Source organism: Cyanistes caeruleus, chromosome 19, assembly GCF_971803275.1.
Source record: "Cyanistes caeruleus chromosome 19, bCyaCae1.hap1.1, whole genome shotgun sequence".
NCBI classification, from domain to species: domain Eukaryota; kingdom Metazoa; phylum Chordata; class Aves; order Passeriformes; family Paridae; genus Cyanistes; species Cyanistes caeruleus.
Window position 1 is genome coordinate 2,221,275 of NC_141719.1, and position 26,658 is coordinate 2,247,932.

Below are 26,658 nucleotides of genomic sequence, written 5' to 3' on the forward strand. Positions count from 1 at the left end.
CATACCTCATCATCCTTTCTTTTTCTTTTCTCAGTACAAGCTGATATTTTTTTCTTTCTAATACTAAACTTTGAACACTGATTTCTGTAATTTCTACTTCACTTTCCAACACCTCAGACATTTCTAGGTATTAATCTTCTTCCTGTTGGCTTCTCAGTCTTTCCACCCTACTCATCTTCATGTAACTGAAGCTCCAGTGTGTGGTGAAAAAAAGTATCCTCTGTATCACTCTCATATTATTTAGAACACTGCTCAGATGTCATCCTCTCATGTTTGCTGTAGTGGTAGAAGGAGAATGATTAGCTAACTTGATGGACTTTGAAGGACTGTTTATCCTGACATTCCAGGTCACAGTTTTTACGTTCCTCTGCTCAGTGAAATGACACCTTCCCCTTAACTGCAGACAATCTGCCACTGCAGCTTTTCAGGAAGCCACTAGGAGTCCACACTGAAAAAGGATGGCATCACCTTTACAAACATGTAACTCACAACAGTCCAGCCCAGGAAAAGTAACCACTTTGATTTCCATTAACTGAAACAAGATCACAAGAATAGCAACCACTAAGACTAGAGGAACAGAGCTTGAAGAGAGAAAAGCCACTAATTCATACAAATTAACAAACAAAGAAATCCAGCCTCGCCCCCACCTCTCCCCCCCAAAATATCCCCACCCAAACAACTGCCCTCCGAATTTCACCAGCAGTGTTATCCTGGAGCTTATGCTCTGCTTCCATGGATTTTAGCTCTCATCTCATAGCCTGTACAGTGAACAGGCTAAACTGTTCTTCATCCCAGAGGATGCATTGAAGCCTGTCATTATATATGAAAATTGGCAACTTCCTTCGAGGTCAGTTCAGTTCAGTTCATGTTTCTTACTATTTTTTTGTCATTCTCTGCACCAGCATGGACTAGGGACGCCTAATAAAAAAACCATGTTTCTTTGCTGGGCAACTGATCATGCCAGCCAGAGTATGGCACACAAATAGCCTGCAAGAAATACACTTTACTTTAGTCTGATCTGATTCTTACTGGTTTTTATATGCAAAGTATGTTCTTACCATTGCAATGGTCCAGTACTCAGCTACGTCTCAGCAGAAGGGTAGGGATGAGAAGTTTTGCTCTAGCAGATCGGAGCATCAGCATTTGTTTCCAGCATGTGCTAACATTCCTGGGAGCTCTCATTTTACACAGAGGCAGCAGAAATGCTGCTGCAGCAGAGTGTGAATGTTCCCTGCCAGACAGTTAAGCAGGGTCCACAGGGTGCACTGGTGCCTCTAGCACACCCTGTTCATATGACAGCATGGCTGACGACTGCACTAACAAGCTGCAGATCCCATGGGGAAGGTTTTTAAATAAAATATCTGGTGTATCAGATAACTCAAAGTAGTATAAAACTGAAATGGAAGTAGTGGTAGGTTTGTCTGTGTTATCTGTGAGTTTTTTAAAAAGGTCAGGAAAAAAAGGAGAAACCAGTGAATTCATGGAAGAAAAGTCCATGAAGGGCCATGAGGCTCCTGCAGCTCCTCCTCACAATGTGGGGGCTGTGGGGAGCAAGGTGGGGGGAAGATTTATCATCTTCCTTCAGGACACATCCACACCAAACACCTTAATCCTTCCACCACACAAGACATCAGCCCCTCACTCATACATGTGTGGGTGGTCCTCCCTCTGGCAAGGCAAAACATCTGCTCACCATCAAAACAAAATTACTGTCCACCAGTCCCTGACAACCTTTAAGATTAATCACATTCTACTTTTTGGACTTTTCTCAGAACTGGGAATTATATTTAGGAAGTCCAAGGCTCAGGCACATGTAGTAAAAGCCCTCTAGCAAAAATATAAATAAACTTTCATGATTTCTTCTGCCTGCCTGTAGGCAAAAAGCTGAAGTTCACCTATATCTCCTATTCTATCTGGACCCCATTCTGGCTCAAATTTATAACAGACTGACTAAATGATCGAGAATGGTGAGGAGTTCTCAGAGAGGCTAGAGAAGATTCTCCCACCAGTCAATCCAGCCCTGAATGCCTCTGTGAATCATGAGGTTCTAGTGTTCTGCCTACTGAAACTCATTCTGGAGTGGCTGCTATGGAGTTCTCATGTAGCCATTACAGAGAACAGACCATAGTTCAACATTTGGTGGGACCAGATGACAAGCTGGAGAGATTGAGGGGAGAAATTCTGTTCTACTGGGACCATACCTGCTCAGTTCCCCTTCAGGAGGGGTTCCCAGACCTGCCTTCATATACCATGCACACACCATGTATGGGCTAGAGTAAGGACTGGGAATGACAAAGTCTGGGGAAGGAATGACTGTCCAGAGGGCTGTGACCTTCAGCAAGACCTGTAACAGAGTCCACACTACAAGGAAAAGTGGAAGAAAGGCAGTTTGTCAAAAGCAGGCCAAGACAGATTAACCTGTCATCTTCTTCAGATAAGACTGTCCAGGCAAAGGAGCTGTGGCATTCCTGATCCAGCTGGGTCAGAACAGCCAGGATCTAGAAGAAATCCTGCAGGAAATCTGCTGTTAGGGTGGAAAACAGGCAGGCAATGAGCACTGGGAGATAGGGAAAGGAGCTCTTCCCACCAGACAGACAATCTGCCAGCTGGTGCCCTTCAGCTAGCAGGGCTGCAGGGGCCTTTGCTGCTCAAAATATTCTGGCAGTGTCTGAGACAACAAGGGAATGACAAACATATTTAGCAAGTTCCTCTGGCTGACCTGGCTGGGAAGGCAGCAGCCTCCCAATTTCTTTTCTGTATTAGCCACACGTGTTATTTGCTCAGTGCTGACAGGGAGCAAGCTTGATGGGAAGCAAATACACCAAAATAAAAAGGGAGATAAACCACCAGAATGATGGGTTTGTGATCAGTGTCCAGCTCAGTATGTCCTCAGAGAAATATTGGTAAAATCCTTTGCACGGGGGAGCCAAATTTGTTTATTTGGGACATTTCCAAGTCCATATGACGAAAACAGGCTGTCAAAGGGCAAACCACAGGAAAATGTCCTTTCCTGAGTGAAATGAAGATGTGTTGCACACCCTCAGGTGGCAGTGCAGGTAGCAGGAGAGGTGGGAGGGCATTTAGTTCAAGGTATGTCAGTGCTGACATTGCTGCCACACAGCCTCAGACACCATCGAGGCTGAGCCACTGCCAGGACAATGCTCTGGGCTGGCACTTAGGTCCTGACATGTCTGTCCCACCTAAAAGCAAGTGGGTGGCTCATTAGTGCCCTTTGGGTGCTGGCCAAGGCTGGAGGGAGGAGGAGCTCTGGAGGAAGAACATTAAGCTGGCACATTTTGGAGAGGGAAGAAGCTGAATGGCTGGGACTGATGGCAGGCCTGAAACACCATCAGCTGCCTTTGGGGTTTTTGAGGACTCAGCAAAGTGATTACATATCAGAAAAAGGAGCAAATAGGGTGGCAGAAATGTGTGGCAGCTGGGCAGACGTAGTGACCCTGAAGCACATTGTCTCAGGTCTGGAGCAGAGCAAAGGTTTTCTGTATTGGGTGAGTTGAAGCCTGAGAATATCTTGCCCCTACAGAAGACTTGGCTGAGATTGTACAGGGTATTTCTGTGTCATCAGGGTCTTATCCCATGCCAGTACTCTGTTAGCTAGTGAACTCAGCATTATCTTGCCTCTTAGTGAAGCCTTACAGCACTCCTGTGACTTCCACTGATGCTCTGAACTCTATCTCAGGCATTCTTTCTAACAAGCTCTCATCCCACCTCAGAATTTACATATAATAAATAGCATTTACCCCATTGTCACACAGTGGCAATGGATATGGATCAAACCTCAAGTTATCATCTCTCATTTTAGCCTTTTCAGGTGTAGTGATATTTCCATTACGTGACCTCCAAGGCACTGTGGATCTGATCAGATCTCAACTTCCAAGGGTGGCTGAAGACTTTCTTGTATACACTGGCCCATAACAATCCCTGTAGAGACAGAGCCTTCTTAAATGTTGAGAACCACTGGGGTTTCTGGGGGCTTTAGAACTATCAAGATGATGGATATAACCCTATGTCTACATCTCAGTCAAATCTCTCTGTTGTTTATCATGCTGAAACTGTAGAATTGTGTTTTTCTTTTTTCTTCAATTTTGCTGTGGAATACATTTGGTTTTGCACCAAAGTGACATGCATGATCCTCTGGTGTACAACTACTTGATGCCACATAATGGACAAATTGATAGTATAAAAATTAGATTTAAATGTAAAACATATCAAAGACATTGTCAGTGACTCAGAAGATCTCTAAGCAGCACATCAGAGAGGCTGTGGAAGCATTCTCAGTAGGATCACTACATGCACGTTGTGTTTACATATTCTAACTGGGAACCCTCTCTTTGCAAGTGTAAGAGGAAGGAGCTACAAAGATCTTGATATAGATATTCTTATGTTCATTTATTAAAGAACCTCCCCTGTCCAGCCATCCAGGAGCCACTCCCACAGTTACTATCCCACCGCCTGAGCTGGGACCAAGGCCCCTTCACAACTGCACCCTCACACTCTCAGTCACACCAGGTTTCCTCACCAGCTGCAGCCCAGGTTTCCCATCATTGAGTCTCAGATGTCCAGGTCCTTAAAATAATGTAGTCATAGTGCAATAACTATCTTGAGCTAGTGCCTCCAAGGAGGGACCCCAAAAAAAGGAACCACTGGGTTCTTATCCCTACCCAGTCTAAGGGTGGTAAAATCTGGAGCCATCACCTCCTGCCATGTCTCTGAGTGTCCCTCACCTGGCTGGGCCACAGGTCCCCTGGTTCCTGGTTGTGCAAAGGGTCTGCAGTTCACAGTCTCTGGCCTTGGGCTTGAGCTCCTGCTCATCCAGAACTCAACCTGCAGCTCCTCTCCAGCAGCACCCCAAGAAACACACCCCAAATGTATCCCCCCACACATCCCTACAATACACACAACCATGAGGACTCAAATGTGCCAAGGGGAGTTCCACAGGGCCGGAGACAAGCATTCCTGGGACATTTCCACAACTCAGTCTGCTCTAAAATGTGGCCTCTTGTTTTCAGACTCTTCTGAATAACCACAGAATGCAGCTGAGGAGCAGTGGGATCACAGGTTGTGGCAGAAAGTGAGGCAGGTGCTGGAGTGGCTCTAGATGGCAACTGGCTCTAGGTGGCCCTGCTCATGGAGAGGAGTGGGACCAGGTTTTGTCATTCTGTGGTCTTATTCTCATCAAGAGCCTGTCTTCAGGATGCCTGAATTCCATTTCCTGCATGGAGAACATCACACTCCAGTGTGATTTCCCAAGTGCTTTTCCCAATTCCATTGATTTTCCCAAGCTGCATTTCTGTACAGAGAAGACTGTTTCCATACACATCCTTCATTCTGTTCAGTCTTGTTCAGCTGGGCTGTGTTTTGCTTCCAGCATTGATGGAATCCAGCCCTGCAGAGATATTTGGATACAGGAATGGCATAAAAATAACGTTAGGCAGGAACCACTTATTTTTCTTTTTGCTACAAAATTTTTGTCATTCATTACATATTTTCCATAAGGAAGGACTATTTAGGCACCCTTTTCCTAGCTGCATTTGATAGACATGGTAAGTCAGTGCTGCTCCAGCACTATCCCACTGTACTCAATTTAATAATTCAAGTGTGGAAACAGGAAGAAGTAGTAGTAATTACCTTTCAGTACAGTAACAGTGCAGAGTCCTCTTAAACATTTAATTTAACTCCTCCACTTAACAGAACTGTAAGATGAAACATTGCTCAGATTAATGCATCAGTTTTAAGTGAAAATATCAGACCTTTTTTTTTTCCTTTTCCCAGTAGGTTTAGAAAAACCCCTAAATACTTGTCATGTCAGTGGGAGGTGTCACAAATTAACCTGACTTGACATTTCAACCTCACTGAGCTGCTTAAAGCTGGCAGTGGCAGATGTTTGTAAAGACTGAAACTTGAGCTGAACCCAAAGAAATACTTCCTCAAGATGAGGTGTGCTGAAATGGCAAATTTGGTCTGCATGCAGTAGGACATCTCATTTTTCTCCAACACCTCCCTTCCAAGACTCAATGAAATGAAGAGCAGAGAGAAGAACAGAGAGAACAAAATCACCTTTTTCCACTCAGTAGACTGTCACAGTTTTTTAGCAATATCTGAGTTTATCCAATGGAGAGTATGCTGGTTTTGGCTGAGGTTGAGGTAATTTTCTTCAGAGTGGCTGGTATGGGGCTGTGTGTTGGGTTTGTGCTGAACTCAGGGTTGATGATACAGACTTGCTGTGCAGGGCTCACACAGAGCCAAGGACTTTTCTGCTTTTTGCTTGCCCACCTTGAAATCAGGAGTGCCATTTGCTCTCCTGCAGCCTCCAGCCACTTCTGCTAACCACCATGATAGATTAAAGATTATCAAGAGTGAGCCATCTCCCTCAGTACTTTGTGAGTGTATCCCTTCAAGGACTGTGGACTTCTGTGTGTCCAGCTTGCTGAAGTACTCCTTGACCTGTTCCTCTTCCATCAAGGCTATGACTGCCTTGTTCCAGACTTTCTTCCTGTTCTCTGTGCCCTAGGTTTCCCGAAGGTCTTACTACTACAATTAGGTACCTCAAACCTTTCCATGTCATGTGCTAGCAGGGCTCTAACCCAATTCAGCATTGGCCTCACATTTTCCTTCTCCTTGAGTGTGGAGAACAGAAAGTTCTGGGGAGATCTCATAATAGACTTCCAGTACTTAAAGGGAGCTTATAGAAAAGAGGGAGAATGACTTTTTTGCACAGGCAGATAGTGAGTGGACAAGGGGTAATAGTTCTTGGTAAAAGAGGACAGTTTTAGATTAGATATTAGGAAAAAATTCTTTACTCGGTGTGTGGTGAGGCACTGGCACAAGTTGCCCAGAGAAACTGTGAATGCTACAGGGATGAAAGTATTCAAGGCCAGGTTGGACAGGGCTCTGAGCAACCACATCTAATGCATGGAATCCTTTCCCATGGCTGGGGGGTTGGAACAAGATGACCTTCAGGGTTCCTTCCAGCCCAAACATTCTATGACTATAGGATTCAATCCCATTTAGACTTTGACTTTCCTAACCTCGTCCCTGGTTGCTAAGACAGTGTCTCTTAGGTTCCTCTCAGGTTACTTGTCCTTGCTTCCAGTGTCTGTATTCTGCCTTTTTGTGTCTTGAGTCTTGCCAGAAACCCCTTTTTCATCCCTTCAGTCCTCCCAGAATATTTACCTGGATTATTGCTGTATCCTGACTATGCACCTCAATAAAGGCAAACAGTAAAATTACCCATCATTTTGTATAGTTTCACATGTCTGAGTCCAACATGTTTGATCTCTGACAGCTAAGGATTAAATACTTCTGGCCTTGAAAAAAGCATGTCTAGATATCTCAAGAACGACAAAGAAATTATTCTTGGTGGAATAAGTAAACTGAGGATAGCTGTGAGAAAAGTTTGTGATACTTACATTGGAGAAAAATAATATTGATGAGCATAAAGTTATATATTTAGGAAAAGCAGCCCTAACTATCAAATATAGTGATGGGCACTGTTCAGCTCTCTGTTGGTGAGGTATTAACACTGCATGGTGTCAGATCTTGGGAGAAGGAAGGTAGCACTAGAAATTATGGGGGATAATGTCACAGCTAATTAGAATTAAATAATGATTTCTATATGTGAGTTAAGATAGGTTAGTACTATTTGCTGTGTTATTTAGAAAGGTATTGTTCACCTTTTTCCTATTTTGGGAAGAAATATGGATTTACAAGGAAATAAGCACCACCAAAATAAAGAATTTTTCAATTAATTAATTTAAACTGTAAATATCATTGCCAGAGAGCTCTTTGGATGCCAAAAACCAAAACTGGTCTTCAATTGATTGCATCAAAGGAACAACAATCTAGCAGACTTTTGAACCCACTCATGGATCCTGCTATGAAGATCTAAACTCAGGATTTCCAGAATATCAGATGATATGCAGATGAATTCTGTTTTATATTTATATCCAGAGGTGGAATACAACTTAAAGAGCACTTAGAATGGTTAAAGGTGTCTATTCTCCCTGATATATTGCACTATATTATGTTACAACTGACAGAAGTGAAACAGAGTAATACGTAATAATCTGACTAAGGTAAGCAACGCAGACAACAGTGAAATCCACATATCATATCCAAGATCTGTAAGAAGAGAGCTCTGTGAAAGGATGACTGTCATCAGACATATGATGTCCTCAGAAAAAGCTGAAGTATGCATCCAAATGTCACTGTGCTTGTCCAGGGAATGGCTGTCCCTTGCTCCCTTAGCTCAGATTCATGGAGCATCCATGGCCTTACAGTTATTAGTGGTTACCCTCATTCCTCTAGTCATCATTAGCTGTATTTCCCTCCTTAGGAATCGTCTCATATTATTTATAGGCGATTTATTCACATAGCAAGGAAGGGACCAAAATTTTCTAATTATATCTAGTAACATCACTTTCCAGTTTTCAATACATTCAGTTTGCCAGACAATGCTTTGCCAAAAACAAGGTTGGCCAAAAATACTTTGCCCAAAGACAGAGGAGGCATCTTCAGCATGCACTGACCAGACCCTATAAAAGAGTCCTTGAATCTGGGCTGCTCTGTCTGCGGAGGAAGCTTCATGGTAAGTGCACGTCTGTGGTTGGCAGAAAGGAACAGTGTCCCTGCAGTCCTACTTCAGCCCTGCTGTCCTGATGTATGTCCATGTACCTGGAAGGATTTGATATCTGTACCATAAAGCATGTTGGTATTTCCACTTTGCGACCTGGAATTCTGCGCAGCAATAATGAGACCTCTGCTGTTTCTGCTTTACAGCACCGATCACCTCCCAGCCTGCAAGGAATCTTCTCATAGCATAAGAGGTAAGAGCCACATTTGCTCCCATTTAAGGGACAGAAAAAGCTGAAAGATTTCTGTAGAACAGATTTCTTCATGGTGACAAATTATTGTAAAATTCTGTAGGGAGTTGCTGTGTGCCCATGTGTTCCTGGCCACCGCTCTGCTATGACAAATAAAGCATGCTGATGGTTGGACAGGCTGCTCACAGCCAGCAAGATTTCCTAAGTGGCTGTGCTTGAAGACAGTAGCCACTATGTAATGCCAGGAAATGCTTCTTGGGGATTCCTTCTGTTTAATTATGGAACAGTGAGGTAAATGATCTGTTCTGGCAGGAAGTCCAGACAGACAGAGCTAGCCAACAGAACAGAATGTTGCAAAACCTTATAGACTTGTAATTATTGCTGCATATGAAACTGGCAGTTTCATATAAATGTTATAAAAATGCTTTCCAAATGATATTTCAGGGTTATAATCTGCATGTAGGCCTCCTACTAGTAAACTTGATAAAAATGCAAAAATAGCTGTCCAACTAAGCAAACAACTAAAAGGGGGAGGTACTGCTCCTATTCCTCTGGAAGAGGACTGGATAAAATGGAGGCTCTGCATGCTACTAGAAGTAGCTGCAAATGTTTGTTAACATTTTGGTTATTTACCTAACTAAAAGTTATGACATGACATCTTTTCAAACTGCCTGTTTGTCTAACTTACTTGGAATTCAGATCCTTTCTATTACTGCCCACATGGTATTTCTTTGGAAATCCAGTACTGCATTCAGATATCTGGATTTGATTTATAAATTCTTCTGCTGAGGTTTCTAGCTTTGCCTATAGTTATTTCCACAAACAATTAACAATTAATAAGAAGAAACAGTTGGTTGTCCAGTATTTTAACCTGATGAATTATGTGTCCTTACATGCCAGTTGCTCACATACTACTTAAGTCATTTGAGATGGGAAGCAAACAACTCTAGTGAATGATTCAGAGCATCAGCAAAAGACATTATGCTGTAGAAAGTCCTCAGAACATGTTCTGGACCATTAGCAACCAAAATGATCCATGGAATGCATCCTCAGGAACTTTAGATGACAACAGAGACTTGCAATTATGCTACAGAGCAATGTTACCCCGGAGAAGATCCTCATATGACTTCATCCTGAAGCTGCTAAGAACCTCACAAATTATAGAAAAGGCAGTGTAAAATCCTGCAAGAGAGAAAGAATAGTCCCATGCAGTGTAGGTTGTACTTCATTTTGGAAAACAACTTTGCAGAAAAAGGTCATGAATTCTGGTGCAAGTGTCACAGTGTGACTTTGGGGGAAGGAAGGTCAGCAGCACATTGCCAGTCACTCTGAACAGCATGGTCAGCAGGTAAAGACAAGTGTTTCTTTCCCTGCATTCAGGAACCATATCTAGAGCAAAATGTTCAGTTTGGTGCTTTCTGCTGACCAGACAGTGACATTATGGAATGAATCCAGTGGAGATCTATAAAGATAAGTAGGAGAAAATTATGTATGAGAAGAGGCTGCAATGGTGAGGTTTGTCTACACTGGGAATGAAATTAAAAAGGGGTTATCTTATTGTTAACTTCAACAAAAAGGAGATGGTTATATCATGGAAAGGGTCAGACTCTTCTCAAACGAGCAGAGTGAAAGCCTGAGGGATAAATAAAGCCAGTTTCAGCCACAGAAATTTTGATTAGGTTATAAACAGGGGGAAAATCACCATCAGGATCATCAGACATTAAACTGGAATGCAGAGGGACTGAGAAATGTCTGTTCTTGGATACAATAAAAACTTCAGTAGAAAAAGCTGTGGGAACCTGCATCCAACATTTGCCCTTATTGCACAGGCAGGTGAACCAGAGAACTACTCAAGATTCTTCAAAGTCACACTTTTCATTGCACTGTTAGGATCTATCAATAAAGTGTGTGATAACAAAAAGTACTGACTCATTTGGGTAACAAATCTTCTCTTTGACAGTGTTCTCTGCTCTGGCAAGCATCACCATAGAGCGCAGCCATGTCGTCAGACGCTGAGATGGCCATCTTTGGGGAGGCCGCTCCTTACCTCCGAAAATCGGAAAAGGAGAGAATTGAGGCCCAGAACAAACCTTTTGATGCCAAGTCATCTGTCTTTGTGGTTCATGCAAAGGAATCCTTTGTGAAAGGGACAGTCACAAGCAGGGAATCAGGAAAAGTCACTGTCAAGACTGAAGGGGGAGAGGTGAGTCAAAAACAAGGCTGAAGGACATTTTCTTCCCTCACTGAGTTCTTAGCTGATATATGAGGATCTTTTATTTCCTTGGTAGACCCTGACAGTGAAGGAAGATCAAATCTTCTCCATGAACCCTCCCAAGTATGACAAGATCGAGGACATGGCCATGATGACCCACCTCCATGAACCCGCCGTGCTGTACAACCTCAAAGAGCGTTACGCAGCCTGGATGATCTACGTAAGTGGCAGCAGCAGCTTCCTTTGGGCAGCCTCAGCAAGTGCTGGGCCAGGCTCAGGGGAAGCCAACGTGCTGTGTCCCTTCCTCACAGACCTACTCGGGTCTCTTCTGCGTCACTGTCAACCCCTACAAGTGGCTGCCGGTGTACAACCCCGAGGTGGTGTTGGCCTACCGAGGCAAGAAGCGCCAGGAGGCCCCTCCACACATCTTCTCCATCTCTGACAACGCCTATCAGTTCATGCTGACTGGTGAGTGCCTTGGCATTGGACCATTGAAATCTCTGAAGGGATTCTCTGTCTCAGCAAAGTGAAGAGACTTTTTCAAAGCTTTCTTGGTTCTGACACACACATCTGTTGTGAGGTTTACTATCTTCATAGCATTGTTTCTACTGTTTTAAATGAAAGACACCTCTGCACTCAGTGATGTGCTTGACAGGTTTGCTTGTTGAAGTCAAGCTGACATCAAGCAAAACATTCAGCTTACCATTCAGCTGTGTTTCATTCCTTCTCTGTTGTTTTTTAAGTACTGTATTTCTGTCTCTTCACAGATCGGGAGAACCAGTCCATCCTGATCACGTACGTACACCCCCTGCGCGGGTCCCTGCGGGGCTGCCCGGTGCCAGGGGACCTCCTGCCTGACCACGCACCCTCTGCTTCTCTCTTGGCTTGGGCAGCGGAGAATCCGGTGCTGGGAAGACTGTGAACACAAAGCGTGTCATCCAGTACTTTGCAACAATTGCAGCCAGTGGGGACAAGAAGAAGGAGGAGAAGTCATCAGGCAAAATGCAGGTGAGTGAGGAAGAACAGCCTGAATGGCCTTCATTGCCCTGTCAGCTAAAGACAGTGACTGAATTCTTATGTCTCTGCAGGGGACGCTTGAGGATCAAATCATCAGCGCCAACCCACTGCTGGAGGCCTTTGGAAACGCCAAGACCGTGAGGAACGACAACTCCTCACGCTTTGTGAGTTTTTTATTAAAGAAGTTGTCATTTAAATGGGAAAAAGGATGTCAGAACATGCTGTCACTTCTGAAGTGTCAAAGTCAGATGAATTTATTCATTAAACTACTATTTTCTATTTTATGTATTTTTGCCAGTTAAAGTAGACTATCTAATTATAGGAAGTACAATACTGTATACAAAGGGGGCTAATTTAAATATGTTTTAATATCTATATATAATTACATATCTATCTATCCATCTATCTCTATATATATATGCAAATATTCTTAGTTTCTATCATATGTACTAAAGACACAATTTTGTGGAAATCAATGTAATATAGAAGAAAGGAAAGATGGAGCATACAAGATAGAAATTGCCAGATGGAAATTTTGCTGGCCTTCATCTGACCAGAAAAAATATGAATCTGTGGGTTTTAGGCACAAAATGGAGAAGGTGTATTTATGTGACTGTTCAGACCTTGATATAAGTTGTCTAGAAAGGGGTAGAGACAGGGTTCCTTCAATACATACTACCAGAAAACAAATTACTCTATGGCATGTTCTTTTGATCGTTTTAATGCAAAAAGCCATTCATAAGTTCTATGAGATTAACTGTGACTTTCCTCAAAAAATCACAATACCAATCCACAGTCTCAGCCTAAAGCTCCTTGTTTTGGGTGTGTTGCTTCTATCTCTACAACTCAGACAGGAAAAGCTGACTTCTGCTTTCCACAAGACCAATAATCCTTGTTTAACTTTTATGCCACCAAAATCTGCCTTCACAACATGCTTTCTGATTAGTAAATGGCTTTCACTATATCCAGGTGTTTGAATTGCAACATAAATGACCCAATAAAATGCTTTGTTAGTGGGCTTCTCATTCATGTGCATTCATGGTTATCCATTAAATAATGGTGGATAATAAAGATCAGATTCATCTACTAGTATTGGCAGTATAGAGAACTTCCTGAATTTGTTTTTTTCCTGTTTTGCTTTGTTAAATTAAAAATAAAAGTGAAACAACTTCTACATTTGAAGTCTATCCTCTGTGGAAAATATAAGGTCATATGATTACAGTCATGGGGAAATTTCAAAATGTCTTTTTTTTCTTTCCCCTCTAAAAGGGCAAATTCATCAGAATCCACTTTGGGGCCACAGGCAAGCTGGCTTCTGCTGACATTGAAACTTGTAAGAGACCACCTGACCTGACCCCATTCCTTCCTCCCTTTCCATCTCAGTATTCTTTCTCAGGTCTAACTCTGTCCTACCATCCTTGCCAGATCTTCTGGAGAAGTCCAGAGTCACTTTCCAGCTCAAAGCGGAAAGGAGCTACCACATCTTTTATCAGATCATGTCCAACAAGAAGCCAGAGCTAATTGGTAGGAAGTATTATTGTTTCATAAATTCTGAATGTGTTTAATATTTATCTTCATTCTCACACCCAGATACATCCTATTCCTCTTTACAGACATGCTCCTCATCACTACCAACCCCTATGACTACCAATTTGTGAGTCAAGGCGAGATCACTGTCGCCAGCATTAATGACCAGGAGGAGCTGATGGCTACAGATGTGAGTGTCACAGAGCATATTGGTGTGGTGAAACTTCCTTGTAGTGATCCAGAGGTGGTTTATTTGACTGATTCTGTTACCAGAGTGCCATTGAAATCCTGGGTTTCACTGCTGATGAGAGAACAGCCATCTACAAGCTGACAGGGGCTGTCATGCACTACGGGAACCTGAAGTTCAAGCAGAAGCAGCGTGAGGAGCAGGCAGAGCCTGATGGCACTGAAGGTATTAGAATCTTATAGAACTCCTAAGAACAGAAACAGTTACATAGCTGGAAGTTGGCAATCATGTATTTTTCTTCCGTTTACTTTCACAAATACATAAATCTCAGCTTCCAGAGTATTCATGCTTCTAAATTTCCCTTCAAGATATCACAAAATTTCAGTGCTGAGACCAACAGCTGCATCTTAGAGGATATAATCTTTCAATTATCACTTCTCTTCTGTTACTTCCTCCCTCTCTCCTTGTACTTAGTTGCTGACAAGGCTGCCTACCTGATGGGTCTGAACTCAGCAGATCTGCTCAAGGCCCTCTGCTACCCCCGCGTCAAGGTGGGGAATGAATACGTGACCAAGGGCCAAACTGTGCAGCAGGTAACAACAACCAGCTGGTGACTGGGAACCTGACTTGAATCAGGTACTGTTTGCTCTGGATATTGTATTTCTTCTGCTTCAATCTTCTTTGGTTTAGGTGTACAATTCAGTGGGTGCCCTGGCAAAGGCTGTCTATGAGAAGATGTTCCTGTGGATGGTTGTTCGCATCAATGAACAGCTGGACACGAAGCAGCCCAGGCAGTACTTCATTGGTGTCCTGGACATTGCTGGCTTTGAGATCTTTGATGTAAGAAGCACAGAAATCAGTCAAATCTTGTTAAAGCCATTAGGTGTCAAGAGATATTGGGTATTTATGGTGGTTTGGTTTTGGGTTTTTTTCTTAAACATTGCACTCACTTGTAATTTCAAATTAGTAGTGAATTTTTCGAAAAATATTTCTTTGTTACTTTCTGGAAGTATTTTCCTCCATTCTATATGTCAGTGCCTTTTCCTCAGGCCAATCCATGAGCTTCAATGGATCTTTATATATGTATTTTTTTTATATGACTCACAAGGAAGAAGCATCTGCCTTTTACATAATTAGCACAAATATCACAGTTTTTCAATAATTTGAACTTAATATTAAAAATAGTCCAAAGACAAATAGCATATAAATATCCAAGATACAATATTACAGTGTAGGAAGAGAAAGGTAGACTTAAGTCTCACAAAGAAGTTAACCAAGGTTTTGGAAAACAAGACCAATATATATATACTTTTTTTCTTAATAGCCAAAGGGTGATTCCAACAGGAAGAGTACATTGGCTGTTCTAATTCAGACTGAGAAGTTCTATAGATATTTATGGAGTGTATCCGAGTCCAATCCAGAGCTACCAAACACTGAGGATGTTTAATGTTTTTATAAGGACAATGGGAAAATTTACATAAATTAAGAGAGTGATGTAAATTTTGCCTTAATAAGACTAACAAAAAAATAGGAAATTAAATTTAAAAATAAATCTTTTTTTCAGCATAACTAAACTAGCAAAGGGTAAAAAATAAGCCAAAAAAATCCCACATGATAAAAAAACCCAAAAAAACTCCTTAAAAATAGTTAATTGGATGTTTTAATATTAAAAACATTTTTGTCTTGATTGGACATCCTGCCTAGGATTCTGAGATGGGATTTTGGGTATGAAGGGGAAAGCTATACAGGCAGCTCTTTATCTTGAAAATGAGTAAATCTTGTCTTTGCACTGAGCAGTTCAACAGCCTGGAGCAGCTGTGCATCAACTTCACCAATGAGAAACTGCAACAGTTCTTCAACCACCACATGTTCGTGCTGGAGCAGGAGGAGTACAAGAAGGAGGGGATTGAATGGGAGTTCATTGACTTTGGCATGGACCTGGCTGCCTGCATTGAGCTCATTGAGAAGGTGTGTTGATTACATTTAAGATTTTGTTATGAGTTTCATGACAGGATTTCAGAATTTTTCTTTAGGCTTACTTTTTCTTACACTAATGTTTTACAAACTGACCCATTATTATTCATTTATGTTCCTGGCTATTCAGAAAGTGCCATTTCAGTATTGTATTTATATGAAAGTAAGTTCTAAAAACCTTAGTGATCAGGCTACAAATGAAGTGCTTCTTGGTTATCCATTAACTACACTGCTATTCATTTTAAAAAAAAATTAAATGTAGTTTTTCTTCTATGTCAAAAAAAGCATCAACGTAATCACACGTAATTTCATGAAAAGTATTTTCTGGAAGTGAGTTTCTTGGTCTATAAAAATGAAAGATCTCTTTTCAGGAATCCAGACACAATTTCAATATTATTATTTCAATATTAACACTAGGATTTCTGAAAAATAATTTCTAACAAAAATAATAGGTGTATATAGAAAAAAAAGTACTTGATGAACAACAATTAATAAAAGCACTATGAGCAGAAACTGTTTTGTGTAACATCCTCTTGTACAGGAATGGAAAGACATCTTCAAAAAATAAGGTTTCAGCAAGTAGCTGAAAGATCTATTGATCTGTTACACTAAGGTCAAGTTTAGAAAGACACCTTCAACTGTACAAATTACTTTGTGAAAGTGATAATGTAAAAATCAGATCATCTTTCAACTCATCAGTTTCAAAAGTATTTAGAAAATTTTGTGTGATTAATGTCACAGTATCAGTCATTAAATGCATTAGTTTCAGATGCAAATTTGTATTTTGTCTAAAGTGCGAATGCAAAAGTTGACAAAGATTTCATCCATTTTTGATCCAGAAATTCAACCAATTTCTCATTTTCCTGTAACCAATTTCTCATTTTCCTGTACCTTACTGCAGTCCCCTTCTGATGGCAGACCTGTATTTTATCACTGCTATTTTTTGCTGCTTCTCCCAGCCCATGGGCATCTTCTCCATCCTGGAAGAGGAGTGCATGTTCCCCAAGGCAACTGACACCTCTTTCAAGAACAAGCTCTATGACCAGCACTTGGGCAAGTCCAACAACTTCCAGAAGCCCAAGCCTGGCAAAGGCAAGGCTGAAGCTCACTTCTCCCTGGTGCACTACGCTGGCACAGTGGACTACAACATCACTGGCTGGCTGGAGAAGAACAAGGACCCTCTGAATGAAACTGTCATTGGGCTGTACCAGAAATCATCTGTGAAGACCCTGGCTTTACTCTTTGCCTCTGCTGGAGGAGAGGCAGGTCAGTTCTCTGAAATGTCCTCTCTTTGATGCATGGTGGTTGGTCCCCAAAGCAACCAATATTTCATTATCTTTACTTTATCAGAGGCTAGTGGTGGTGGTGGTGGCGGTGGCAAGAAAGGTGCCAAGAAGAAGGGTTCTTCCTTCCAGACCGTCTCAGCTCTTTTCCGGGTATGTAAACACCTTTTCTTTTCACATAAGCAGAGAATTATTCTGCACTTTTAGCTGGCTCAGACACAGGAAAAAAAGGCAAAGAAGAAACTCAACAATCAACCAACCAACCAACCAACCAAAAAATATTCTAAATTTATCTTCTCTTTAGACCACCATTGCAAACAAAAATCTTATGGAATGAAAAATGACATTGTAAAAACCTAAACTTACATTTAATATAGACATAAATTTTGTCATAAAATGTGCCCACTTTCTACCCTTCATTGAGCTGATGGCGTGTTTTTCTTATCCTACAAGATGATGTTTAATGCTGAGAATCAGGAGGAACAGAGCAACTAATTGAAGCATTCTCAGCTGGCAATTTTCAGCCCAGTCTATCTCCATTTATGGGTCTTTCATATTAAATTCAAAGAATACAAAGGGTTATTTTTCCACCTTACTTACAAATGCACACTGAATCACAATCCCTCAGGAGAACCTCAACAAGCTGATGACCAATCTGCGGAGCACTCACCCCCATTTTGTGCGCTGTATCATCCCCAATGAGACTAAAACACCTGGTAAGCTGCTCAGGCAGGAAGATCCTTGCTCTGATCCATCCATTCCCCTCTGCACTGCAATCTGTGCCATTCATTTGTGCTCTGCATTGCCAGGTGCCATGGAGCACGAGCTGGTGCTGCACCAGCTGCGCTGTAACGGCGTGCTGGAAGGGATCAGGATTTGCAGGAAAGGCTTCCCCAGCAGAGTCCTCTATGCTGACTTCAAACAGAGGTGAGAGCTATGAAATGAAGAGGTAAGTCAGGTGTCCTCACCAACTGCTCTCCATCAGACAGCTGAGTTTGTCATGGTCTCTGAGTATGGAGGGATGAAATTCCAGCTTCCTCAGTCTGATTCTGCTGCAAACACTGCTCTTGGTTTCAGTAAATGGAACAATCTTATAAGTGGATATTTTCTTCCTCCTATTTTCTCTGATTCCACAGATACAAGGTGCTTAATGCCAGTGCCATCCCCGAGGGACAGTTCATTGACAGCAAGAAGGCTTCTGAGAAGCTCCTTGGCTCAATCGATGTGGACCACACCCAGTACAAATTTGGACACACCAAGGTACAAATTCCCCCATTCACTGCATCCCTGGGCTTTGCTCGACCTGACAGTGATGTGCTACAACATTCCCTTTCTCAAGGTGTTCTTCAAAGCTGGGCTGATAGGGCTCCTGGAGGAGATGAGGGATGAGAAGCTGGCCCAGCTCATCACCCGCACCCAGGCCATGTGTAGGGGCTTCCTGGCGAGGGTGGCATACCAGAGAATGGTGGAGCGCAGGTACACCTTTGTCTTCTTCAGTTCAAGTAATTTTTCTCTTGGGAAAGTGCTGACACTCGCCAGACTGAGAATACTCATTGTACTTTTTAATTATGCCTCAGGGAGTCCATCTTCTGCATCCAGTACAACATTCGTGCATTCATGAATGTCAAACACTGGCCATGGATGAAGCTGTTCTTCAAGATCAAGCCCTTGCTGAAGAGTGCAGAGTCTGAGAAGGAGATGGCCAACATGAAACAAGAGTTTGAGAAAACCAAGGAAGACCTTGCAAAGTCTGAGGCAAAGCGGAAAGAGCTGGAGGAAAAAATGGTTTCTCTACTGAAGGAGAAAAATGACCTGCAGCTCCAAGTGCAGGCTGTGAGTATCACCATTTATTTCCCAGTCAGAAAAGCACCTGCTCATTCTTAACGCTCTGTCTCAGGCAGAAGGCCAGGTGTCCATTATATTAAATATGAAACTTAGCAAGTAGTGTCTTAGAGGAGCGTGGTGAACTCTTGGATAGATAGTAAAAGAAACACAGTGCTTCAAGTGGGTGAAGGAGTTCCTGCTTTTTTGAGGAACATGCCATCTATAGATTTCCACAATACAGTTTTACCTAAACCCCCTACTCCATTAATTATCACAAGTATAAATACTGAGAGATATTTTTTAAAGAATAAAAAACAACAACAACAAAACTTGAGCATTTATAACTGAGAACTTGCATACCTATTTCCCAGGCAGAAAACATGACAACATTTTAAAGCTCTTTGAGTGGATAGGCTAAAAGATAAAGAGGAGAAACTTTCAAATATTATAATCAAACAGAATCTTTGTCTCTCCACCAGGAAGCAGACAGCTTGGCTGATGCTGAGGAAAGGTGTGACCAGCTCATCAAAACCAAAATACAGCTGGAAGCCAAAATTAAGGAAGTGACTGAAAGAGCAGAGGATGAAGAGGAAATTAATGCTGAGCTGACAGCCAAGAAGAGGAAACTGGAGGATGAATGTTCAGAGCTGAAGAAAGATATTGATGACCTTGAGCTAACACTGGCCAAGGTAGAGAAGGAAAAACACGCCACAGAAAACAAGGTATGAGGTAGAACCTGTTATTTGCACTCCAGAAAATGGGTTGAGTGCTATTACAAAACTACTATATCTATTTCCTTGATTTATATTTGTTTCCTTCTTCCTAAAGGTGAAAAACCTGACTGAAGAGATGGCAGGCCTGGATGAGACCATCGCCAAGCTGACCAAAGAGAAGAAAGCCCTCCAAGAGGCCCATCAGCAGACCCTGGATGACCTGCAGGCAGAGGAGGACAAAGTCAATACTCTGACCAAAGCCAAAATCAAGCTGGAACAGCAAGTGGATGATGTAAGCACACAGACACAGAGCAGGAACAGGACAGGTATGGAGCCTGAGCTGGCTGGTAGAGCACTGAAGGTCTTGTTGTGTTCAGCTGGAAGGGTCCCTGGAGCAAGAGAAGAAACTGCGCATGGACCTGGAGAGAGCAAAGAGGAAACTGGAAGGAGACCTGAAGCTGGCCCAGGACAGCATCATGGATTTGGAGAATGACAAGCAGCAGCTGGATGAGAAACTGAAGAAGTAAGTGTGGCTCTGGGGCTCCTGAGTGCTGGACTGCACCACTTGTCTTTTTCCTTTGAGCTCTAACACGGTTCACTTGGCCCAAAGGAAAGACTTTGAAATCAGCCAGATCCAGAGCAAAACTGAGGATGAACAAGCCCTGGGCATGCAACTTCAGAAGAAGATCAAGGAGCTGCAGGCAAGTCTGTGTTCCTTCCCCTCTCTTGCTCAGGCTCAGCTCAGGCAGGAGGAGGGCACGGGTGTGAAGGGTCCCTCCTGTTCTGCAGGCGCGCATTGAGGAGCTGGAGGAGGAAATTGAGGCAGAGCGAACCTCTCGAGCTAAAGCAGAGAAGCATCGGGCTGACCTGTCCAGGGAGCTTGAGGAGATCAGTGAGCGCCTGGAGGAAGCAGGAGGGGCCACAGCAGCTCAGATTGATATGAACAAGAAGCGTGAGGCAGAGTTCCAGAAGATGCGGCGGGACCTGGAAGAGGCCACGCTGCAGCACGAAGCCACGGCTGCCGCCCTGCGCAAGAAGCACGCGGACAGCACCGCTGAGCTGGGGGAGCAGATCGACAACCTGCAACGTGTGAAGCAGAAGCTGGAGAAGGAGAAGAGTGAGATGAAGATGGAGATTGATGACTTGGCCAGCAACATGGAGTCTGTCTCCAAAGCCAAGGTACACAAATATTTTATTGGCTCTTTGACCCAATGGAATACAATGCAGTTCTTGTACCTGGCCTTCTTTAGAGTGTGGATGGTTAACTCATCACTTTCCCTATGCTGAAACACAGGCCAACCTGGAGAAGATGTGCCGCACACTGGAAGATCAGCTCAGTGAGCTTAAGACCAAGGAAGAAGAGCATCTGCGCATGATCAACGACCTCAATGCTCAAAGAGCTCGTCTGCAGACAGAGTCAGGTGAGACACCAACATCTACATGTACGGATCAATAATGTCTCAGAGTTATTGCAAAAATTACTCCAATGGGCACAATGGTCTGTTCAACACACTTTGGGTCATATCTACTGAGAAATGCTTGAAATGGAATTATGAGTTTCACCATGGACTGTGAACCATCTTTTTTAGAGATTTACATCTCCAAATGTTTGCAGTGTCACCATCAATGGCATCAAAACCATTTTGTATCTGCGTATTTTCTCAGGTGAATATTCACGCCAGGTGGACGAAAAGGATGCTTTGGTTTCTCAGCTGTCAAGAGGCAAACAGGCTTTCACCCAACAGATTGAGGAACTCAAGAGGCATCTGGAGGAAGAGATAAAGGTGATTCCTTCTCCCAGAGGTGCTCCAGACACTTATGTCACTATTGAAGCACCCTGATGAGACAAGGAAAAAAATCTCATGTAATTTGGTGCATGTCATCTCATTCTAAATTTTACCTACAGTTTATCCACTATTCTTTTTTTCAGTCCCAGCTTCTTTCCTCATTGAGTGCATGGTTGTCTATTTCCATATAAGCATAATCCAGTGTCCAATTAATATTCAGACAGATTTCCTGGGATATTTCAGTTCCATGACACAATACCCTTGTTTCTGCAGGCCAAGAGCGCCCTGGCCCACGCCCTGCAGTCCGCTCGCCACGACTGTGACTTGCTCCGGGAACAATATGAGGAGGAGCAGGAGGCCAAGGGGGAGCTGCAGAGAGCCCTGTCCAAGGCCAACAGCGAGGTGGCTCAGTGGAGAACCAAATACGAGACAGACGCCATTCAGCGCACGGAGGAGCTCGAGGAGGCCAAGTACGTGGGGAAAGTGAGGAAAGCTAGCAGAGATTAAGAACAGAAATAATTGGAAATCACTGTGACATTGTCAGGAGGAAGTCAGTATTCTGCTTGGGGTGGGGGCATGTCATTCCGATTGGGAATGGCTTTAAAGAACGACAATGGACTCTCAAAGGAGTCACAACAGGAGAATTCCTAGTTTATTGCTTCAGCTCTGTCTTATAGACAGATACGTGGAAAGTACAGAAAGGAAACTCTTATTGGTTAACAAAGTGCTACATCACCATCATTGGTTAGGGGCACTCTGCCCCCCTTGACTGTCTCCTGCAAGGAGAAACAAGAAGCTGCAAAACAACACCTGCAAGGCTGTTTAGTATCTCTGAGAATTGTTTTAATTCCTTCTCATGAATTTCCCAGGCTAGCTTTCAGTCAGGCCTGAGAGCTATGTGGCCTGTAATAACTACAGGCACTCTGGTTCAGATTTAGCATCCATAGGGGCAAAAGGAGAATAGCAAATAAATTCAGTAATTCATGGGGTCTGGGAGAAAAAATCACAGGCAAATGTAGAAGACAGAGACTGGCAGAGAGACACAACATAATATGTAGAAAAATGGAAGAGGAACGTGAACCAGAGACTGTGAAATGGCTAACCATGGTCTTGAGAAAAGCATCACAAAATTGAATTGCTTGCTGACGGTGAGCTGCATTTACCAATGAACTTGTAAGACATCCTGTTACGAAAAGCTAATCGAACACATACGACAACTTCTCCTTTTCTCTTAAAACATGAGATATGTTTAACACAGGAAGAAGCTGGCCCAGCGTCTGCAGGATGCAGAGGAACATGTTGAGGCTGTCAACGCCAAATGTGCCTCCCTGGAAAAGACAAAGCAGAGGCTGCAGAATGAAGTGGAGGACCTGATGATTGATGTGGAGAGATCCAATGCTGCCTGTGCTGCTCTGGATAAGAAGCAGAAGAACTTTGACAAGGTCTTTTGGCCTCCAGCACCAGCACTCTTGGCCAGAGCATGCCCCTGTGATGGCCACAGCCCGACTCACACCCCGTTTCTCTTCAGATCCTGGCAGAATGGAAGCAGAAGTATGAGGAAACACAGGCTGAGCTGGAGGCCTCGCAGAAGGAGTCGCGCTCTCTGAGCACGGAGCTGTTCAAGATGAAGAATGCCTATGAGGAGTCCTTGGACCACCTGGAAACAATGAAGCGGGAGAACAAGAACTTGCAGCGTAAGTCCCTGGCCCTCTGCTCCCCTCACTGGCCTTTCTCACCATCAGCCATGACCACCATTGTTCATGGGTCTGTGCCTGCAGATCTGCAGAGGTGCCTGTCACCTTGGTGGGACAGGATCCTTCCCATTCTGCTCTGTGCCTGACCATGCCATTGATCTTTGTTCCCGCAGAGGAGATTTCCGACCTCACCGAGCAGATTGCGGAGGGAGGGAAGGCGATTCATGAGCTGGAGAAAGTGAAGAAGCAGATTGAGCAGGAGAAATCTGAACTGCAAGCCTCCCTAGAGGAAGCTGAGGTAAAGCCCTCTGCTGTTAATTGACTAGTTACAACACAGTTCAGAGACTTCAAATAACATTTATGTAACTCTATTCATTGAGAATTGATTGGAGGCATAGGAAACAGGGTTTCTTCACACCACTAAAATCATTGAATCCACAGGTATACTTTTTTTCTCCGTTATAGTAAGCTCAGACCACTGGTTATACATTATTCATTAAGTTAACAATTCATGTAGAGTTGTTGACATTGTAACTTTCTTTTAATTTACTGCATTTTACATTTTTCCAGGCCTCCCTTGAACATGAGGAGGGGAAGATCCTGCGCCTGCAGCTTGAGCTCAACCAAGTGAAGTCTGAGATCGACAGGAAGATAGCAGAGAAAGATGAGGAGATTGACCAGATGAAGAGGAACCACCTCAGAATTGTGGACTCCATGCAGAGCACTCTGGATGCTGAGATCAGGAGCAGGAATGAAGCCCTGAGGCTGAAGAAGAAGATGGAGGGAGACCTGAATGAGATGGAGATCCAGCTGAGCCATGCCAATCGCATGGCTGCAGAGGCACAGAAGAACCTGAGAAACACCCAGGCAGTGCTGAAGGTATTGCATTACAGACCAGGTGTTCACTGGTTTCTTAAGCGGCTACAAATATTTCTCTTTTACACTTATATCTTTTCTATATTAATATGAAAATGGAAAATAAGTAAATAGAATATGCCTCCCAATTTGTTGTATCTCTCTTTCCAGGACACCCAGATCCATCTGGATGATGCTCTCAGGACACAGGATGACCTGAAGGAGCAGGTGGCCATGGTGGAGCGCAGAGCAAACCTGCTGCAGGCTGAAGTTGAGGAGCTCCGGGCAGCCCTGGAGCAGACGGAGAGGTCGAGGAAAATGGCTGAGCAGGAGCTTCTGGATGCAAGTGAGAGAGTTCAGCTCCTCCACACTCAGGTAAATTCTAGAATTGAAGACATGTAACACCTACAGCATTTAGAGAATTGAAATTACCAATAGATCTGTTATCCTTTTTACTTGTAATATAACAATTAGTCTTCAGCAGTCTCTCATTGCCATTTTTCAATTATTTGTATTCTTCATATAAAACTGTAACAAAAACACAAATAAAAATAGGTAATTTGATTTTTCTAAAACTGGTATGAAGCAACTGGACAAAAATATATGCTTTTTTCCTTCAACAGAACACCAGCTTGATTAACACCAAGAAGAAGCTGGAAACAGACATTTCCCAAATCCAGAGTGAAATGGAGGATACCATCCAGGAAGCCCGCAATGCTGAGGAGAAGGCCAAGAAGGCCATCACAGATGTGAGTTGGGCACTCCTGGCATTGCCAATGATGAATGTAGTCTCCTCCAGATATGTCCAGCCCCAAAATGGCTTTGACCCTTTGCTCTGATCAGGCGGCCATGATGGCAGAAGAGCTGAAGAAGGAGCAGGACACCAGTGCCCACCTGGAGAGGATGAAGAAGAACCTGGACCAGACAGTGAAGGACCTGCAGCTTCGTCTGGAAGAGGCCGAGCAGCTGGCACTGAAGGGAGGGAAGAAGCAGATCCAGAAGCTGGAGGCCAGGGTGTGTAGGGCTGGGGTTGTGCCTGAGTGAGCGTGTCCTTGCAGAGACATTGTCAGGGAAGCTGCAGGGATGGGTTTGTCCTTGCAGGTGCGGGAGCTGGAAGGGGAGGTTGATGCTGAGCAGAAGCGCAGCGCTGAAGCTGTGAAGGGCGTGCGCAAGTACGAGCGGAGGGTGAAGGAACTGACCTACCAGGTAAGGCAGGAGGGCTCCTTGGACTGATGCACCCTTATATGATCAAACAAAAGATGTTCTCATATACTCCAGGGATAAATGCTATATTGTGGTGTGCAGAAAGCAATAATTTACTCTTCCCACTTTGCCAACACTACAGTCTGAGGAAGACAGGAAGAATATTCTCAGGCTGCAGGATCTGGTGGACAAGCTGCAAATGAAAGTGAAATCCTACAAGAGACAAGCTGAGGAAGCTGTGAGTATTGCTTGGGGAAATAAAAAAGCATTTCTTCCTGTGGGTGTCACACAGGTGTCCCAGAGAGGAATATCAGAAATTTTGAAAATCACCAGCTGAGGAGGGGGACAGAAATGACAAATCAAAGGGGTGACACAGTCCTGGTGAAGCTTGTCCCAGTAGGGTCCTGAAAATGGGAGGATGAGGAGCTCTGTGTGAGGCTGGTGTGTGAGCACTGGTGGGAGGGGGATGGAGAGTTGCAGCCCCATAAGGCTGACTTGCAGCAGGAGTGAAACCCTTGTCCTGTGCTCCTGAGCCCTGACTCCCTTTCCCCACACAGGAGGAGCTGTCCAATGTGAACCTCTCCAAGTTCCGCAAGATCCAGCACGAGCTGGAGGAAGCCGAGGAGCGGGCTGACATTGCAGAGTCACAGGTCAACAAGCTCCGAGTGAAGAGCCGGGAGTTTCACAGCAAGAAAATAGCAGAGGAAGAATGAGGATGTCACAAGGCAGCAAAGTGACCTGAGGGCTACACAAAATGTGAACCCTCTATCCCTCCCTCCTGCAACAAGAGTTTATAAATTTGTCAGTGTCTAAGGGCTAAAGACCGTAGATTTCTTTGCATAAAAAGCAGTAGTTATATTTTAGTTGTGCTGTTATTTAAGTGTTGATTGTGTTCCAACAATTAATATTCAGGAGTAAACTCCTGTATTTTCTGGAGTAAGATTCTGAAACTCCAGTACTCCAGCTACAGTAAGAGTAATAGGCATGAGAACACACAAATTTTTTCACACTGTACCACAGTGTTTCCCAGCAATGGAATTTGTGATTTAAAGTTAGAATAAATAAATATTAAATAAATAATGTCCTTTAGGAAGAGAAATTGTAAACCTATGTTTTACAAGTTTACAAGCATACATGTCAAAAGGAACTGTTTTTATTTTCCAATGCTGGAATTGAGAGCAACTCTGTTAACATGACACCATATAGAAATCTCCAAGTCTGACACCCTGAGGATATAGAGAAGCTCTAAACATGGTGTTTCCACACTGAGAAACAGTGTTTCCCATTTTCCTTTCACAGAAAAGCATGAGCTTTTTTGTATTAGGGAACTGAAAACTGAACCTGTTTTCCTTTTCATTCCACATGGGGTAACACTGCAGAATATAATGCCTGAGCAGGACAAAAATGAGGAAAAGCTGGCCAAGAGGAAGAGGCAGCAAAGACATTTCCCAGCCCCAGCCATTCTCATCAGTCCAGAAGGGCTGTGCAGCCTCAGGAGGTGCTGAATCTGGAGAACACAGAGGTTTTCCTGAACCAGAGCAG

General features: G+C 43.4%; 1 protein-coding gene across 2 annotated transcripts; it reads left to right on the forward strand.

Moving 5' to 3' along the window:
* The first annotated feature begins 10,800 nt into the window (after nt 1–10,800).
* On the forward strand, nt 10,801–26,325 carry LOC111937212 (myosin heavy chain, skeletal muscle, adult-like). 2 transcript variants are annotated; one of them, XM_086857374.1, is made up of 38 exons: nt 10,801–11,043; nt 11,129–11,272; nt 11,364–11,520; nt 11,820–11,847; nt 11,946–12,060; nt 12,141–12,233; nt 13,339–13,402; nt 13,495–13,593; nt 13,683–13,786; nt 13,870–14,008; nt 14,258–14,376; nt 14,474–14,623; nt 15,581–15,751; nt 16,717–17,023; nt 17,108–17,193; nt 17,669–17,756; nt 17,850–17,967; nt 18,177–18,300; nt 18,380–18,516; nt 18,618–18,873; nt 19,344–19,586; nt 19,693–19,869; nt 19,955–20,100; nt 20,188–20,278; nt 20,367–20,756; nt 20,872–20,998; nt 21,243–21,361; nt 21,638–21,834; nt 22,623–22,806; nt 22,893–23,058; nt 23,232–23,356; nt 23,629–23,937; nt 24,085–24,288; nt 24,537–24,662; nt 24,757–24,927; nt 25,015–25,119; nt 25,259–25,354; nt 25,674–26,325. In XM_086857374.1, exons 1-38 carry the CDS (start codon nt 10,840–10,842, stop codon nt 25,827–25,829), a joined length of 5,835 nt encoding a protein of 1,944 aa, XP_086713500.1. In that variant the 5' UTR covers nt 10,801–10,839; the 3' UTR covers nt 25,830–26,325. The 2 variants fall into 2 exon arrangements, with proteins under 2 accessions (XP_086713500.1, XP_086713499.1); XM_086857373.1 differs by having other exon boundaries at nt 17,669–17,967.
* Nucleotides 26,326–26,658: the final 333 nt, after the last annotated feature.